This window comes from Equus quagga, chromosome 6, assembly GCF_021613505.1.
Source record: "Equus quagga isolate Etosha38 chromosome 6, UCLA_HA_Equagga_1.0, whole genome shotgun sequence".
NCBI lineage: Eukaryota > Metazoa > Chordata > Mammalia > Perissodactyla > Equidae > Equus > Equus quagga.
Window position 1 is genome coordinate 17,391,072 of NC_060272.1, and position 19,525 is coordinate 17,410,596.

General features: G+C 40.9%; 1 protein-coding gene across 1 annotated transcript in view; it reads left to right on the top strand.

Annotated features, from left to right (window-relative positions):
- The window catches only part of ABCC4 (ATP binding cassette subfamily C member 4), a 244,228-nt gene that overhangs the window by 57,560 nt on the left and 167,143 nt on the right, over positions 1-19,525 (top strand). Inside the window, exon 4 of the mRNA XM_046664840.1 lies at positions 1,350-1,574. Within this exon, the coding sequence (XP_046520796.1) occupies positions 1,350-1,574 (225 nt within the window). The remainder of the gene's footprint in view (positions 1-1,349; positions 1,575-19,525) is intronic.

Here is a 19,525-nt window from a genome sequence, read left to right on the forward strand (position 1 = left end):
GGACCTGCAACTAGAATATACAATTATGTACTTGGGGGCTTTGGGGAGAAGAAGAAGAAGAAAAAGAAGATTGGCAACAGCTGTTAGCTAAGGTGCCAATCTTCAAAAAAAAAAACCCACCACCTGCAATGTGTGGCTGATGGAGCACCGTTGATCACATTATTTATTAGCTTGGCTTCTCCTGTTTAATTTGTGACTCCAAGGAGGCAGTACTTCTGGGCATATCCCAGCCTCTGGGAGGTAGAGACATACTCAAGCAGTGCCCCTGGGGCCAGGAGCCTGGGAACCTCCAAAGCCTGGTTTCTTTTTAATACTCTGGCAGATACTCAGTTCCACTCTCTGTGGAGTTTGAGTTGGGAAAGATTAGAGGGCTCTCTCTTCTGATCTGTGTTTGTGCCAATATCTCAGTTCATAAAAGCTATTGAAGCAGGGTATTTATCCAAAGAAGATGGAATCAACAATTCAAAGAGATTTATGCATCCTTATGTTCATCGCAGCATTGTTCGCAATAGCCACGACATGGATGCAACCCAAGTGCCCTAATATGGATGAATGGATAAAGAAGATATAATACACACACACACACACACACACACACGCACACACACTGTGTGTGTGGATAAAGAAGATATAATACACACACACACACACACACACACACACAATGGAATACTACTCAGCCATAAAAAAGGACAAAATTGTCCCATTTGCAACAACATGGATGGACCTTGAGGGTATGATGTTCAGTGAAATAAGCCAGACAGAGAAAGACAAACACCAGATGATTTCACTCATATGTGGAAGATAAGCAAACATATGGACAAAGAGAACGGATTAGTAGAGGGGAAGGTGGGGTGGTGGGCAAAAGGGGTAAAGGGGCACATACATATGGTGAGAGATAAAAACTAGACTATTGGTGGTGAGCATGATGCAGTCTATACAGAAACTGATGTATATGATGTACACCTGAAGTTACACAATGTTATAAATGAATATGACCTCAATAAAATAAGTAAGTAAAGCTTGTGTTAAGAAAACTAGTATGGCTTGTATTTCTTTGTTTTTGCTGGGAAAAATTTACCCTGAGCTAACATCTGTTGCCAATCTTCCTCTTTTTTTTTCCTCCCCAAAGCCCCAGTACATAGCTGTGTATTCTAGTTGTAAGTCCTTTTTGTTCTTCCATGTGAGCCACCACCACAGCATGGCTTCTGACAGACAGGTGGTATAGTTCCACAACTGGGGACTGACTCAGGTCACCGAAGTGGTGAGAGCGCCGAACTTTAACCACTAGGCCACCAGGGCTGGCTCTGGCTTGTATTTCTAATTAAGGCTTTTTTCTTTCCTTTTAGGAAGTCATCAAAATAATCCAGCCCATATTTTTGGGGAAAATTATTGATTATTTTGAAAAGTATGATCCCACCGATTCTGCGGCTTTGTATGAAACGTACGGCTATGCATTCGTGCTGACTGCCTGCACACTCATCTTGGCCATCCTGCACCACTTATATTTTTATCACGTTCAGTGTGCTGGGATGAGGTTGAGAGTAGCCATGTGCCATATGATTTATCGGAAGGTAAGTGTCATTCGGTATCAAAATGTGTACCTCACCTGAAGCATCAGTAGTATCTTGGAAAAGTTCTGTGTGATTTAAAAATTTTGTAAATAGAATCATTTAAACTCTACCAGAGAAGCTAACTATTTGTATCAGACTAATTTTTCTTTTTCTTTAAGCAGACTTTACCAATATATGAAAGTTTTCTTCTGAGATCAGATCAGGTCTGCCTTCGGTAACATATGGTCACAGGCTGTTGCAAAATACTAAATTTGTAAAAATCTAATGAAAAAATAAGAATCAAATTGATTTTCAATGTTTTCATGCCTAAATCTCATTTGTGTTTATGGAAATTTTCTGGTGGTTGTTCATTAAAACCTTCGTTTACATCAAAGTTGTATCTGAAAATGACCTTCAGTGAAATTGGATCTATAAAGTTTAGGAGAAAAGAGTGTATTTGAGAAAGGGAATGATGATATTTTTTAAATTAACTATTTAATCATCTTCAATGTGACTCTGTTAACTAAAAGAAAAATACAAATGGAATTCATGCCAAATACAGAATCACTCACTGTATTCTGTAGTTAAGGTTGTTTTTAATGATATTATTGAAAATAGATGTTTGGGATAAGGCTTTCAATTTTACATTGTTTTTAGTAATTTGGAGAGAACTTATGGTTTCATCTATTTTATGTTGCTGTTTATTCAAGTTGTTTTTTTGTATAATATGTTCTTTCCCTTTATTGTGCCTTATAGAAGTTTTAATGATAGGACCTGATTTGGTGTGTTCAGTGTTTCTGTATTGAGAAATGCCATAAAATTATCCCTTAGTTTACCCTGGTCTTAACTAACATAGAAGGATTAAGGATTTTAGGTGTCTTCACAAAGGAGTTGCCACAGATACATCAGTCATTAGCTGAAGGGCTCATTATAAACTTGATCCTGGATATCTCTTTGCCTGGGCTGTGTGCCTTAAAAAAAAAAGCAGAACCTCATTTAACTGTATTGTGTTCTTGAAATTTGCTGAAAGAGTAGATCTTGTGTTATATCGTACACACACAAAATGTGATGGATATGTTAATTAGCTTGAGTATAGTAATTGTTTTCCAATGTATATCAAAACATCACATTGTATACTTCAAATATATACAATTTTTATTAAAAAATAAATAAAATCCTAATTGAAAGATAAACCCAAACAATTGAAATTTAAAGTATTGCTGCTTTTATCTAGTTGCTACTTATCTAGAGCTTCTGTTTCTGGTGAATACTTTTCTTGGCAAAATGCAAGATGTCTCCTCCACATCTTCCTTTGAGCAGAGTCTTATTAATCTTTGAATTCTGTGCATCCTGGAGGCCTGGTATCCTCTTGTCTATGGTAGGCTACAGCATGTAAGCCCGGTTTCCACTTCTGTGACAAAGGAATGTAGCAATGACTGTACGCTCTCATCAAGGGGTCTTCATTGTCACCATCATCATCATCATCATCATCATCTTTGTTATACTCTTGCATTCCTTTCTACCATTTAGGAGAATACTCAGATTTCTCTACAAATTAGCTAGATTTTGTCTTTCCAGAAATAGGAAATTTCACTAGAACTCTACTCTGAAAGCCTTAAACACTGAGGTCAGGTTTGAGGTGACGACAGTTCAATGAAACAGAGCTCTTTGCTGCTCCGGTGAGTTGTCCACCTGTTTTTTCTCCTTTCCCCACTAACGCTTTGGACACTTGCCCTTGGGAAATCCGCCCTGACTTGGCACATTTGCTTACCTGAATGTAAACAACTCCCAAAGGTATCAGTTTGCCAGCTTGGTTAGTCTGAAAGGGTTGTCCCTTTGTGAAGTCAAAAATTGCTTGGATTAAACCAGAGACGTAACCTGAAATTCCAGGAACGTGGGAAAGACAGATTTCCTCGTGCACTGCTTTGTATCTAGAATCCTGCTGAGGTGGAGAAATAAGACAGTTCTTCATCACAGGTGGGCTGATTCCTTAGGGCAAAAGCTGGTGCTGCAGCGCAGCTCCAACACCCCGTTGCCCTTCCACCTCGGTGAACATTTGCAGGTTATTCTCAGGCCCCACCTCCGAGTCCCTGGTTCTGGGAGAAAATCAGGTTGGGGGTTCTAAGTGGATTGGCTGCTAAGCTCATAGTCATAGTTTGTAGTATTGATGACCTCGTGGGATGCGTCATATATAAAAATGGCTTCTGATTTCTTTACCGGTGCAGAGCTTTGGTAAAATTACTTTCGGCTATTGATCATTAACATTTTTTTTATTGTGGTAAAATATGCATAACGTAAAATTGGCCGTTTTAACTCTTTTGAAGTGTACTGTTCAGTGGCATTAAGTACATTCACACTGTTGTGTAGCCATTACCACTATTCGTTGCCAGAACTTTTTCATCTTCCTAAACTGAGACCCTGTGCCCATTAAACAGTAGCTCCCCAGTCGCCTCTCCCCACAGCCGCCATCATTCTCCTGTCTGTCTCTGAATTTGACTACTCTAGATACCTCATATAAATGGAGTCCTACAATATTTACCATTTTGTGTCTAGCTTGTGTTATGTGGCATAATGTCTTCAGGGTTCATCTAGGTTATAGCATGTGTCAGAATTTAATTCCTTCTTAAGTCTGAATAATATTCCATTGTAGGTGTATACAGCGTTTTGTGTATCTATTGATCTGTCAGTGGACATTTGGGTTGTTTCCACCTTTTGGCTGTTGTGAATAATGCTGCTGTGAACATGGGTGTACAAATACTTGTTCAAGTCCTTGCTTTCACTTCTTTTGAGTACGTCTCCAGAAGTGGAATTGCTGGACTATATATATAGTCATTTTATGTTTAATTTTTTGAGGAACTGCCATACTCTCTTGCACAGGAGCTATGTTATTTTACATCTCACTTGATCATTGATTTTTCTGTTTAACTTCAGGACTAAATGAAGAGAAATTTTTAGGAACTATGATATTTTGTTTGGATCAGTGGCTCCAGTTGGCAGTCTGTTGAAATAGCTCATGGTGGTCTGTTCAGGTTCCTCAGATCTCTTGGGCATTTTTCAGAACATTTTACCAAATAAAGGGATTGTGCAACACAGGCTATACTTTTGTAAAGTCAACAGATTGGCATTAAGAAAGAACACAGGTCCTTCACAGCAATAGTGTTTTGCACATTACACTTGCTCATTTTAGAAAGTCACCACCAGTTGCTGGTCATATTTCCAGCATGGGTTGCTGTCACCTCTGCAGTGGGACCAGTGGCTTACTTTCTGTCTTGTCCTTGACTCAGGAGAAGGAGGACATGTCCAGCTTTAAATCTTGAGGGTTAACTTCCCCAGCTTTAGAGCACAGAACGTGGAGCCAGGCTAGGGGAAGAGGCTAGCTACAGGCAAGGTGCACCTGGATTGAAGGCAGCCGACCGTCTCCAGCCCCAGTTACTAGTGGGAATGCATCTCCCATTTGCCAGCCCCAACCTCAGGCTCAGGCCTGGGTAGAAGTGAGCCTGAATGTTATGGGCCTCTAGACAACATGTAATCGTTCTTGGTAATCAGAATGGTCTTGTCATATGGCACAGAGGTTTTTCTGTATCATAAAATGCATATAGCATAAAGATTTTTCCTTAAGATCGTTAGCCTAGTCGGCTGTAGGTTTCCTGACCTTGTGTCCATGTTGAAGAACTGTGGCGGTTCCCACAGTGGATCCTGATGATGGATTGGTTTGCTCTGAAAGCAGGTAGAGCCACGGCAGTCACTCACTGGGGTCACTGACCCTGTTCTGTGTCACTTGTTACCTGATGTAGATCCTTGTAGAATTAGATCAGTTTGGCCAGACGTCTTATTCTGGCTAAAATCTTTGTCTCCACTCTTTCTAGAGTTCCTCAAAGGATAGTTTGTGGGAGAGTATTTGTCCTTCTTTGTTTCAACTTGTAAGATGAGTTGACTCCATGTGAACATCCTAGTTTCCCTTCATCCTTTACTATAGATCTGTCTCACGAGAATTTACATACGGTCCATCCTCATTATTCATGGATTCTGTTTTTGCAAATTTGCCTACTTGCTAAAATTTGTTTGGAACTCCCAAATCAAGACTCAGGACTCTTTCACGATTGGTCGTTTGTGTGCGTGCACAGAGTTCTAAAATTTTGTCACTTGACACATAACCCAGCTGGGGTCAAACAAGATGACGCTGCCTTCTTGTTTTAGCTCTCATACTGTGAACAAGTGTCCTTTCCATGGTCTGTTTAGTACCTTGTTTTCCACATTTTTGTGCTTTTTTTGTTTTGGTGATTTTGCTATTTAAAACGGCCCCTAAGCAGAGTGCTGAAGTGCTGTCTAGTGTTCCTAAGCACAGGAAGACTGTGATGTGCCGTATGGGTAAATACGCGTACACGTGTTGGATGAGCTTGGTTCAGGCATGAGTTATACTGCTGTTTGCTGTAAGTCTCACATTAGTCAATCAACCATAGATGTTAAATAAGATGTCTTTAAATAGGAACACACACAGAACAAGGTTGTGTACGTACTGATCAGTTGATGAAAATGTTACCAAAGGCTGGCAGAAACCTAACCCTGTATTTCCCGTGGGAGCAATTAGTAATCACTAATTTATTTTCACAGTGACTTTATGAAACATAACTAAACAAATAACGAGAATCGACTGTTGCTATTTGTGTAATACATCTCAGAGGAGTGACCTCTGTAGATGAATATCCTGTTTAGAGAAATAGTTTTACTTACATGCAGTTTTAAGCATTTAAGTGATGTAGTTCTATTTTTAGAATTCTGTGATTTTGGGGAAAATGGACCCTCCTTGTATCCACACTATTTAGATTTCGTGGTTTTGGGTTCTCTTCATCTCTCTGAATAAAGGACTCTTCCCCTTTCCTTTAATCCTTTCTTTTAAGACCCCTTTTCTCTTGACTATTTTAGTTCTCGCATCTACACACTTCCAGCTCAGTTATATTTTAACATCAGTGGGTAGACCCACAGCCTTCCTTAATCACAGACTCTGAGAAGGAGGTGAAGGAGCCCATCCAGGATGCAGAGAGCTAAGCTTGCTGATTTCTCCTGAGCAGTGTCTGCAGTAAATGGAGCCTGAGTTTAAAAAAAATCTCTGCCCAGGAGTGTGCAGATTGTGAGAGGGGCGGGTTTCCCATTCCTGCAGCCCCTCCCACACCACACTCTTGCCCCCTTCGTCTCCCTCTGAATTTGCTCTGTGGATTGTGGAAGTCATTTGATAGAAAGTTTTGTCAGTGTCTCAGCCATAAGATGTCATTTCATAGTTCTCAGAACTTGATTTTGTTTTAAAGTTAATTTTATTTCAGTGTAGGCTCTATTGCTTTATATTTAGTCTGGACAATATGAAATCACAGATGTTCAACTGTTTCGGGCTTACAAAAACAGCAACTTTATATAGTTCAATCTAATATTTTGCTTATTAGTCTGTGGTTGTGTTTCCTTTCCGAAGACGTCCAGGGACTGACACCTTGAGAATGTGCCACAGTGGAACTGTGTGGTATTTATGGAAATTAGTGTCTGTCTGGAAGCATGTGATACTTTGGTTGGCCTTTCTCTTCTAATGGTATTTTCTAACCTTCTGACAAAATTAGAATGAACTAGTAATGCTTCTTACACTGGTTAACACTTTCTTTTATATACATTTTTTTCCCTCCATTTTTCTGTTTTAGTTCTGATATAAACTTGAATTGGTGCATTTTGTGAAAAGTGAATCTCATCAAGTGATGATTTGTCAGTGTTCTAGTTTGCTGGGGATGAGCTGAGAGGGGCTGTCAGATGAGGGTGTAATTTTCCATAGTTAGGAGTTTGAGCTAACAAATCCGAGTTAAGGAAGGAGAGGCTGTTTGGTTTAACTTTCTTCAAAGGGGAAATACCTGCTGCTGGAGAGTTCCTGCAGGCTCCTTGCATTCGGCTGTCTGATAACTTTATCTGCTCAGGGTGGCGGGGGTGGGGTACGGTGCAGCCTGGAAGGGAATCTCTAGCTCAGTGGTTCCCAGAACGTGCTACACGTTGCATTCATGTGGGGGAATCTTTAAAACAACACTGACGCCTGGCCCCTATCCCCAGACATTCTGTTTTAATCGGTATGGGGGCATTTTAAAAGATGCCAGGTGATACTAATAGGCCTCAAATCCATGTTCAGGTTAATTTTATTTTATACCTTATAACCAAGATCTTCCAGTACATAGGGGTAGCATATGGGTTCCAAGTTTAACCCTTCTCATTGGTGAATAACCCTTTTGAAATTTAAGCATCAAGGATGGTAGCCATTCATCAGTCCCCGTGTCTTGGAATCTGGGCTGGGAATCTCAGGCATGCAGCGCTCAGGTGTTGCGTCAGGCGCACGAGTACCTCATAGAAGACACTGTGCCAGGTCGGATGGGGTTGAGATTGTGAGCATGGACTCTGAGAACAGTCAGACCTGAGTTCAAATCCGCTTTTGCCATTTGCTAAATTGTAACATCTTAACAGAAATGAATTCACTTCTCAGGGCCTCAGTTTCCTGATCTTTAAAATGAGGATAAAGAATATCTGCTTCATGGCGCTGTTGTGAGCGCTGGATAACTCTTGCAAAGCACTTATTCAGAAGACTTTTATTAAATTTAGGAAGGTGGGAGGTCATAAACGTAACAACCCTCTGTAGTTAGACTGCTTTTATATGGATCTTAGCTTTCCTCTTTCTGGCTATTTGCCTTAGGCAAACTGCTCTAAGCTTAAATGAAGATAATAGTGCCCAACTCTCATGTTTGTGGTGAGGGTTAAATGAGTCAACCTGTGTAAAGCATTTACTCTAGTGCCTGGCATTTAGCTAGTGTTCATACATTCCTATCATCTTTATTATTGTCACTCAATCATAGAAGGCCTGGATACATATAATTAGAGTAAATGGCAGCATAGGTGCAAAGTAGTGCACAAGTGTGCAGACTTAATGGTTTAGGAAAGGATCCCACTGATTTGTGAAGATGTGCATGTGTGTTGGGGGAGGCATTCCATACATTGAACAATGCTGAGATGGAAAAGCAGAGAGAGTTTATTGAGAGAGCGGTAGTAGCACATTGGCGTAAGAATTTAGGAGAACACTAGTAGGTAAATCTGGAAAGACATGTTGAGGCCACATAATGGAGGACCTTGATCATGAGCTTAAGGTCCTTTGGTATATTTAGTTGACAGAGGTGAGCCACTGGAAGTTGTTAGGTAAAGAGATAAATGGTCAGAGTAGCGATTTAGGAAAATGCATCTTCTGATGGCCTACTGCATGTGGCCACACGTGAAGCGATAAGGGGCCACGTGGAGATGACCATGGGGTTGGAAAGGAGAAGTCAGGCCTGGGAGTATCTTATGGGCTATTCATTCATTCACTTTGAGTATTTCTGCCCATTTGATGAAGCATTTAGTTCTCATGAACTGCTCCTAATGTCCAGCAAATGAGAGTTGTGGGTCATTGTAAGAAAATAATTGTCTTGTTTCGTCTAAGACAGGTGAACCAATCTTGTAAAATGATGTATAGAAATAAATTTTAAATAAATTAGCAAAATGAATTAGTATGTAGGTCTTTTAATGCATTGTAATGTTCATGACAGATGGAGAAAGAAGCCAGCCTTGGGGGATTAATTAGAAGGGGAAAAAGTCATGTTAGAAAAGCATAGTTCTGATAGGAATCCACAAAGCCAGCCAGTTTTGAAACTTGGGCATTTTCTTAAGCATTGCTGTTTTTGCTTAATGTTGTTGTTCCAAAAATTTGGGAGGACCCCAAAGCCCATCATCCTAAAATGTATTATTTTTGCAGATTCTTCCAGTCTTTGTCTAGCTGCACATACTTATACACTTACAACCTTATTATGATCACAGTTCGTATACAGTTCTGTCAGCGTATTGACTTCATTCTTACCCCCTCACTGGCTGCATTGTAGTCCGTCCGATGGAGTGCCTGTGTTTGCTAATCGCAGGGTGAAAGGTGTTTATTTTCATGGCCTTACTTTTACTTACATGGTCTGCCTCTTTGGCGCATGGTTTGGGCTGCATACGCCAAAAGTCATCTTCAGATGGGTTTTTTTGGTTGTAGCTCTTTGCTGGTGGCTGAGAATGGCAGTGCACTGTGCCATCCCGCTGTGCTGATCTCATACAACGTGAGTAGTACCCCCTGGAGGCAGGCTGTGTGTGATTCAGGGTAATAGGTTTTCACTAACCAGCCAGTCTCAAAGCACATTGGTCATAATTGCCAGTCTTCCTCTATTTTGTATGTGGGATGCCGCTACAGCGTGGCTTGATGAGCACTGTGTAGGTCCTTGTGGGCCCAGGATCTGAACCAGCGAACCCCAGGCTGCCGAAGCAGAATGTGTGAACTTAACCACTATGCCACAGGCTGGCCGCCATCATGTCTTTTAAAATGTTCTATTCTGGCCCATTCTCACTCTTTTCTCTTTCTTGGACTCCCCTTACATGTATGTTAGACCTTTTGAAATTGTCTCACAGGTCCCTCGATCTTTTTCTCCTTATTCAGTCTTTTCTCTCTGTTCCTTAGGTTGGATAGTATCTATTGATTAACCTAACTCTTTCTTTTCTCATCTTCAAACTGCTATAAGCCCAGTGAGCTTTTTCACTTCAGATTGTACTTTTCAGTTCTACAATGTTCATTTGGCCCTTTTTTTTTTTTTTTTTTTTTTTTTACAGTTTGCATTTTTCTACTGAGAATCTCTGTTTACTTATATTTCCCGTTAATTGGTGAACATATTTCCCTTTAACTCTTTGAACATATGTATTAGTTTCTTTATGTCTTTTAAAACCTAACACTTGAGTCAGCTTGGGGTTTTTATTCTTATTCTTTATTTTGGTGGGTTTGCTTTTTATTGTAATGACTCCTTTCTTTCCTGCTATGGGCTACATTTTCCTGTTGCTTTTCCTGTCTAGGACTTTTAAATTGTTTCTTGGACACTATGAATGCTACACTGGAGGTCTGCCTTCTGATCTTCTGAAGATTGTTGAATTTTGTACCAAGAGACAGCTTAATTTTACTGGCTGATCACTTTGAACTTTGCTTTGTTATGTTAAATCTTCAGAAAGCCTAAGATGTTTTTCTCAAACTTCTCTAACTTGGTGAGACTCACCCTTCAAGTCCTGTGTCCTTTGTGGGTCTTATTAGGCCTTGGTGTTAGTCTTTTCTAGGACAAGTCTGGAGTAAGTCTGTTTCAGAGGAGGGTTTCTCAATCCCCAGCACTGTTGAGGGCTGTCTAATTCTTTGATGTGTGTGGAGGGGGTGGAGAATGTGGGTGTGGGCGGCCCTGTGCACTGTAGGATGTTGAACAGCATCTGTGGACTCTGCCCACTAGATTCCAGTAGCACTTGTCTAGGTCTAACAACCAGTAACGTCTCCAGATGTTAGCAAATGTCCCCTGGGGTGGGGTGATGCAATCTCCCCAGTTGAGAATCACTGTTCTAGAGAGTGGTCTTTAAGGCCTGATCTTTCTGGTGTCTCAGCTTATACCAGACTTGTTAGTGATACATTAATAAGGTTTCTCCACTCAGGCTGGGCAAGAACTCCAGTGCCCCAGCTCTACTTGCCCTTCGGGGTCTGTGTTCTGGTGGATGGCACCAGCCCTCTGGTCAGCCCTGGGCAGTCTTGGCCTGGGCCTTTGCAGCCGCTCCTCAGCCAAGGGCTTGCAGCTGCACCCCCTCCCCACCACTCCCTAAGACTGGACATCCTTCCTTTCTGTGCCCCTGTTGACTGTCTAGTGCCTGGCCGTGGAGATGCCAGCTGCTTCGGCTGACTCCAACTCTGACTCCTGCCTTCTTAGCTCAGTGGGGGTGCTGTGTTTTTTGGACTTCAGCTCTCAGCCACGATTCAAAAATGGTCTCCTGGCTGAGAGCCAGAGTGATGGTGGCATTCACCTCCCAGGCATCCCTTCTCTCAGGGGGCAGCCTTGCACTGCCTGTTATCTGATGCCTGAAAACATAATTTTGCCCAGCTGTACGGTTGCAGATGGCGGAGGTAGACGCAGGGGCTAGTCTGCTATCAGTTGCTCACCGGTCTGTCAGAGCAGCAGTCTCTTCACTTCTGCTAGCTGGCTCTTTACGAGCTTTGCAGCCGGGAGCGCTGTGTGTACATACAGGGCGCGGTACTCTGAGCTGTAGGACGTACCTGTTCAACTTTGTTGCCCAACAGGTGGAAGGGTGAGTGTGCGTGCTAGGCTGAGGTTTGCCAAATTCTGTCATGAGTCACCTTCGTGCTTAATAAAAACCCAGAACCCCGGTCTAATGCCAGACCTACTTCCTTGGAATTTCTAAGGAAAAGGGCTGCTAATCTGTATATTTAATCTGTCAGGGATCACGGATTCCTGTCATGGGGACAGTTTCAGGAGCACTGTCCTAGAGCCCTGTCAGCAGTTAGGGGCGGGGGCCGAGGTGGATGCGGTGCCTCCTTGGAAAGTGAGAGGGCGGCGTGAATATCTGCATTCCTTTCCTTGGATTAATGCAGAAATCATGACTGATATTTATTTTTTAAGTTACTAATTAATTAAAAAAATTTTGTTTGAAAGTATTTTTATTTCTTCTTTTAAGATCTCTAGATTTAGAATTTTTGGTTGGTGGTTATTTTTTTTCAAGTCTTTAAAGCTATTTGTTTTTTAAATTAAAAATTTTAAATTTTTAATTGTGATAAAATACACATAAGGTTGAGCGTCTAGCATTTTTTTTTTTTTTTGAGGAAGATTAGCCCTGAGCTAACTACTGTCAGTCCTCCTCTTTTTTGCTGAGGAAGACTGGCCCTGAGCTAACATCCATGCCCATCTTCCTCTACTTTATACGTGGGACACCTACCACAGCATGGCTTTTGCCAAGCGGTGCCATGTCTGCACCCTGGATCCCAACCGGTGAACCCCGGGCCTCTGAGAAGTAGAACTTGTGCACTTAAGCACCACCAGGCCAGCTCTTCTAGCATTTTTGAGTTTACAATTCAGAGGCATTAAGTACACTCGTGTTGGGGCCGGCCCCGTGGCTGAGTGGTTAAGTTCGCACGCTCCACTGCGGTGGCTCAGGGTTTTGCTGGTTCAGATCCTGGGCGCAGACATGGCACAGCTCATCAGGCCACGTTGAGGCAGTGTCCCACATGCCACAACTAGAAGGACCTGCAACTAAGATATACAACTGTCTACCGGGGGTGGTTTGAGAGATAAAGCAGGAAAAAAAACCCAGAAAAGATTGGCCACAGTTGTTAGCTCAGGTGCCAATCTTTGGGGGAAAAAAAGTACACTCATGTTGTTGTGCAACCGTCACCACCATCCACCTCCAGAACTCTTTTCATCATGTAACACTGAAACTCTGTGCTTATTAAACTGCAACTGCCGGTTCCCCCTCCCCCGGCCCGTGGCACCCTCCATTCTACCTTTTGTCTCTGTGAATTTGTCTATCCTAGGTATCACATGTAAATGGAATCATACAGGATTTGACTTTGTTTCTCTGGTCATTTAGCATAATGTTCTCAAGGTTAATTTAAGTTTTAAATAGGTATAGGTCATACAATTACTTAGTATCCATTGAAAAAATTCCCATTCCCCGTGATCCTCAACTCTGTTGGTGAACTTTGTTAGTTGTGGAGGAAAAGGAAAGCGTTTCAGAGAGGATTCCACACCTCTCTGGCTCCGTGCGCTGAGCAAGCAGCTCTGTCCTGGGTATGTTTTGAAGTCCTCGTCCGTCTCCTTCTTTCTGCTCCCTCTGGGACCCATTAGCTGAACCAGCTGGGTCATTTTCTTTGTTCACTATCTCTGCGTCATAACAGCTGTTGGCACTCAGCTGCTATTTGGTACCCTGCCCCCAGGGAGAAGGAGCATGTGGGATTTAGAAAAATGGAATCTGATGCGTGTGATGTTTTCCTCATTGCTCTGTGCACTTTTCTCCTAATTCCTTTGTATAGACTGGTGATAGAAATTAAGGCAGCGCTGCTTTTGGTAAGTTTGGTTCTAAAACTGTGTATTATGAATAAATCATAATTTAGACGGCATCTTCTTTTGTCATTTTTTTTCTTTCTGCCGCATGGATTTCTTCATTTTCCAAAAGCTTCAAAGATGATGTTTAAAAGGCAACGAGTCATGCAGCTAGTTTTGCAATATTACAGAAGTGTGCCCGGTTACGTTAGGTTTGCTGCATATCCATCCTCCTCAAGTCCAATACTTTGATAAATATAAACCATTAGGAAAAAAGGAAAATCCCATTTGTAAAATATCCTCATTTTGATGAATTCTCAGTAGAATTATGTACAATGGTTGAGTATGTAGTGGGCATATTAGTTCCCTCTTGTGTTCTTTTGGTCTGGAAGAAGGCACATGATAAGCAAAATAATGGTAAACTTCTTAATAGAAAACATAGTTATAATTGTTATGAAAGACTTAGCATATGGCCTCATGTGTAAATTTTTATGGCTAAACATGCCGTATTTGAGATTGATTATAAACACTTTTGTTTTTATAATTTTTTTTAAGAAAAATGTGATTAAAAAGGTTTAAAAACAAAGTTGATAGAGGTTTGTTTTTTCCTCCCTTCTAGTGGGAGCACAGTTCATTTACATTCTCCTTGTGATTATCTTCTCTCACCTAACCCTGAAATGTATATTTGCACTTGTGTGTGAACCTGCTCTCCTTTCTCTCTCTGTCATGGGGCTTTTCACACACTCTCTATTTTTCTTTCTTCCTGTTGCCCTCCCAGCTCACCTTTGCCACAACTGTTATGTATTGCTCATTGCTCTGTACTCTCTCTTGTTTGGTAAACAGTCAGGTGGGCCTTCTGTTTCAAACAAGGAAATTAGCAAGGCAGGGTCTGGGTGTGAGGGGTCTTTCAGTGTTTCTCTGGGAATGTGGTACTGCTTTGAATATACTACCATCAAATTGCCTTACATATTCTTTGCATCCGTATTGGTAGGCTTCATTAATTAAATTGTGGTAATTTTCCTCAAAGAGTAAACATTCACTACTTCCCCACTCTTCAAAGCATCTGTTTTTAGTTCAGTGATTAGATTTTCTGAAATGTTCCCAAGGATGGGGACACTTTAGGCATCCAGAGTATGAAGTGAGCGTTTTTCATGTAGCATCGTCACTAGCAAACTGTTGGGTACTCTGTGTAGCGGTCACCAGGATGGGAGCCTGACCGTGCTTTGCTTGTCTTCATCCTACAGGGGCTGTGGAGCCTCAGGGTTTCCAGGGTGATGGAGAAGGCCCCCACGGTGATGGAGAGGCCACCCATGGCCCTAGGGAGTGATGAGGTCAGGGAATGTGGAGAAACTCCTCCTGAGGAGTTCAAGTCTTCAGCCTGACCTCGGAGCAGATATTACAGGCTCCCAAGACCCCAGTGATTCTTGGGGGTCCACACTGTGGCCCTCATGCCCACTCTGTACATGTCTTTCTGGACTCTTGACTCTCATAGTTCTAGTGGTATAATGGTAAAAGGTGGCAAACAGAGTTTAAAAAAAAAAAAAAAAAGCTAATGATCCTTCCAGGAGGTAAATGCCAAATCCTTCAACGCTTGCAGAGAGCTTTCTGTACAGGTGTGTTTGGTTGTGTGCCAGCCATGGAAAAACAGCAAAACCCCCCCCCCCCCCCCCCCCCCCCAAAACAAAAAAGCAGTGGAGCTGTCAGATTCCAGAGCACAGGTTGCTGATTTTGTATGGACTTTGTTTTTCATTTCCTTGAATCTTTTTACTTCTACAGAACCATTGGGGGAATCTGACTAACTTTTTGGCATTGTCCTCCAATCATGTTCTTGGGGATGGAAGTTATTAGGCAGTCCTTGGCCCTCCCCTCAAAAACAGAGACTAATGGCTTTAGGTTATACACTCATGAAAGTAGATGTGGCAGCATTACTAAGCAACTCTGGGCAATGATATTGGAAAAATGCAGGCAATTTTCTGCTTCAAGCTAAACATACTCGTAGTTGCCTGTTGCAGGAATACCCAGTTTACCTGGAAAAAACGGCATTACCTGACAAACTCAACTCTGGGGTAGGGCCATGAACCAGGAGGAAAGCCAGAAATGCAAAATAGGTGATACAAGTACCCGTTTTCTGTTCTGAAAGTCTTTTGGGTTCTCAGAGCCTATTTTCTCTGACTACTTACAATATTAGGAGGCTGTATCGTAGCTTAGAGTAGTAGGTAATGGTCAGATAGTCTGATGAAAGTTTGAAGGGGTAGCTTGACAGCAAGGGACAGGATGCAAGTATAAAGTATGCAAAACCCAAAAAGCGGGGCCATCTGGGACACTGGGAGGAGCGTCCACACACACTGGGGGTCATTGACGTTGGGTAAGGGTCATGTTGGTAACCAGGAACTTGCATCATGAAGATGGTAAACTATACTTTGCATCTTCTGTTTGAAAGGACTGATAGAGAAGGGTTTGGGGAGAGTTTCTATTAAAATAAAGATTGGATTCTTGAAGGGATAGTACTTTTCACCAGTCTGGAAAATTCACTTCTGCAGAAAGAACATTCCTTTCTCCCCATTCCTTTGGTGGTGATACTTAGGTGTCCACACTTGGGTTTTATGTTCCATTTCTGCTGATTAAAATAATTGAGAAAGGAGAAACAGTTTATTTTTCAAGTGAATGACAAATATTACTTACATTTGCTTCTAAAAAATTGAACGAAATTAATGTTTTGGCCTAGATTATAGAACTCTCTTATAACCCCAGGTGTATTTTCATGGTCCCTCATAGTAGGAACCAACCATAAGTGGATCCCTGCTCTGATGGAGTTTGCATTCCACGGTTCACAATATTGTTCTTAATGGCCATGTAGATTCTATTATAACCAATAATTAGATATTTAGATTGTTTTCCAGTTTTTCTGTATTAACATACAGCAGTACAACGAACATTATTAAAGCTAAACCTTTGGAGACATCTTTAATTTCTCAGAGTGTATACATTTTAAGACTTTTGGTATGCCAGATTTCTGCTCAGAGAGTTGTTAGTTATTAAGATTCTCTCCAGTGAAATGAGATGTCCCCACACCCTTGCCAAGATTGGGTGTTATATGTGTATATGTGTGTGTGTGTATTTTTTTTTTTTTGGTGAGGAAGATTGGCCCTGAGCTAACATCTGTTCCCAATCTACCTCTTTTTGCTTGAGAAAGATTGTTGCTGAGCTAACATCCTTGCCAGTCTTCTATTTTGTATGTGGGCCAGCGTCCCAGCGTGGCCCAATGAGCAGAACGTAGGTCTGCACCCAGGATCGGAACCCGTGAACCTTGGGCCGCCAAAGTGGAGCGTGCGAACTTAACTACTATGCCACCGAGCCAGTCCCCTGGATGTTATATTTTTCATGTTTGCAGTTTCACTGATTTCTAGGTGAAAAATAGTGCTGCTTTTTTGTTTTAATTTACCTTTAAGTAATAATGAATTTGAGTATTTGCAAATTTTCATTAGCCATCAGTGTTTTCCTTAGTGAATTTTCTGCGCGAGTTCTTTCTGTGTGCCTCACCCCTCCCCTTTTATTTGGTAGGCTTTTGTAATTCAGATTGATATTTAGGTGCTCTTGATTTATTAAAGATAATAACCCTGGGTTTGGCATATGTAGTGCAAATATTGACTCCAGTTTGTTTTGTTTGACTTTTATTATTCTCATGGTGAAACTGTTTTGCTTTCACAAGGAACAAATTTGACCAAATAGTATTCTTTTATAACATGTCAACTTAAGGAAATGTAGAACCAAACATTAGCAGAACAATGATGCATTGATTATATGTTGTTTTTCGCTACCCTGGAGGGGAACTATTTTTAACTATAACATATACACTTTATTAGAACCAAACTTTAATTTTCTACATTAACAAGGAACAGCAGTAAATTGTCTTCATTAAAAAAAAGTACTGAGAGCCTTTTCTCTGTCAGGCAGTCATACTGCCAGTTAATTTTTCATCTGCAAAATAAGAATAATTCTTACTTTGTAAGGTTGTGTCCTATTCAGTTGTTGGGCTTGCAGTAGGTGTTCAATAAATGGTAGTTAGTTTTGTGATCATGGTGGCATAAATGAGTATGACAGCGTCTGCGCACTCACTGAGCTGGTAGCTCCCAAGGTCAACAGGCATATAATTGATTACACTAGATGCTCTTCTGAAAGTGTGAACAGAGTGATCTTTTGGTTTGGTTTGGTTTTGTGGGTTTTGTTTTTGTTTCTTTGGTCTTGGTCTTAGGTAGAATCTTAGATCATCAATTTTCTTTCTTTCTTTTTTTTTGGCACCTGAGCTAACATCTGTTGCCAATGTTTTTTTGTTTTTTTCCTGCTTTTTCTCCCCAAATCCCCCCAGTACATAGTTGTATATTTTAGTTGTGGGCCCTTCTGGTTGTGGCATGTGGCACAGCACCTCAGTGTGGCCTGATGAGCGGTGCCGTGTCTGTGCCGAGGATCCGAACCGGCAAAACCTTGGGCCGCCAAAGCAGAGTGCACGAACTTAACCACTCGGCCATGGAGCCAGCCCTATTTCTTTCTTTTGAATGTAAAGCATTTAAAACTAGAAGTTGCCTCTAAGACTTGTTTTAGCTGTATCCTACAAATTATGATATGGTGTATTTTCATTATCACTTATTTAAAAATATTTCTGATTTCCCATATGTTGTTAATTTCCAAATATTTGGGGTTTTTAGAGAGAATCTTATTCCTGATTTCTAATTTAATTATCTTGTCATCAAAGAACATTCTGTGTAACATTTTTATATTTAGAAATCTATTGAGATTTATGGCCCCAGCATATGATCTGTGTTGGAGAACTTCCAATGTGTATTTGAGAAAACTGTCCTGCAGTTACGGTTGCTGGTTCAGATCTTCTGTCTCTCCTTACTGATATATATGTATTTTTTCTGCTTGTATCAGTTACTGGGAGAGGAATGTTTGAAATCTCCTACTATGATTGTAGAGTTTCCTGATCTTTCTCCTTAGTTCTGTCTGTTTTGGTCTCATATGAATCCATGCACATTTAGGAGTGGTTAAGTTGACCTTCTTATCATTATGAAATGTCTCTCTTAATCTCTGGTAATATTCCTTGTCTCACTGTCTGCAGTGTCTGATATTAATATAGCCATACCAGGTTTCTTGTGCCTCCTGTTTGCATGGCATATCGTTCTCTGTCCTTTTACTTTCAACCATTAGTATTTAAAGTGCATCTCACATATACAGCAAGCTAGGTCCTTCTTTTGTTAATCCAGTGTGACTGTAGTCCAATCTCTGGCTTTTAGCTGGAATGTTATTCTATTTACGTTTAGTGTAAATATTGATGTGATTGGGTTTAAGCCTTTCAGCTTGCTAGTTGTTTTCTGTTTGTTTATTTTTCTTTTCTCCATCCCTGACTTCTTTTGGGTCAATTAGATATTTTTAGTATTCTATTTTGATTTCTCAATTGGCTTTTTGGCAGTATCTCTTTTTTGTATTTTTAGTGTTGCTTTAGGGACTGAAATAGGCATCTTAGTTTATTACAGTCTTTAAAATTTTTTTTTATTATTATTTTTGGTAAGGATATTCTCCCAGAGCTAACATCTGTTGCCAATCTTCCTCCTTTTTTTGCTTGAGGATGATTAGCCGTGATCTAACATCTGTGCCAGTCTTCCTCTGTTTTGTGATGCCTCCACAGCATGGCTGATGAGTGGATTAGGTCCACGCCTGAGATCCAAACCTGCAAACCCAGACTGTCAAAGCGGAGCACAAGAAAGTTTAACCACTTGGCCATGGGGCTGGCTCCTGTTATAGTCTTTTTAGCGTATTATTGGAGAAGGGTAGTAAAATTCTGTTACCCTGTTTATTGTAATACTGGACAAAGATAGTAAAATTCTGTTAGACTTCCCCATCCATTGTGCTGTTGTTATTATATATTTTATATCTATACCCACAATCCAGTGTTACTATTGTTTACTTTAAGCAATCACTTATCTTTTAAAGAAAAGGTAAAATATAATTTTCGTGTTTACCCACATATTTGCCATTTTAGTTTCTCTT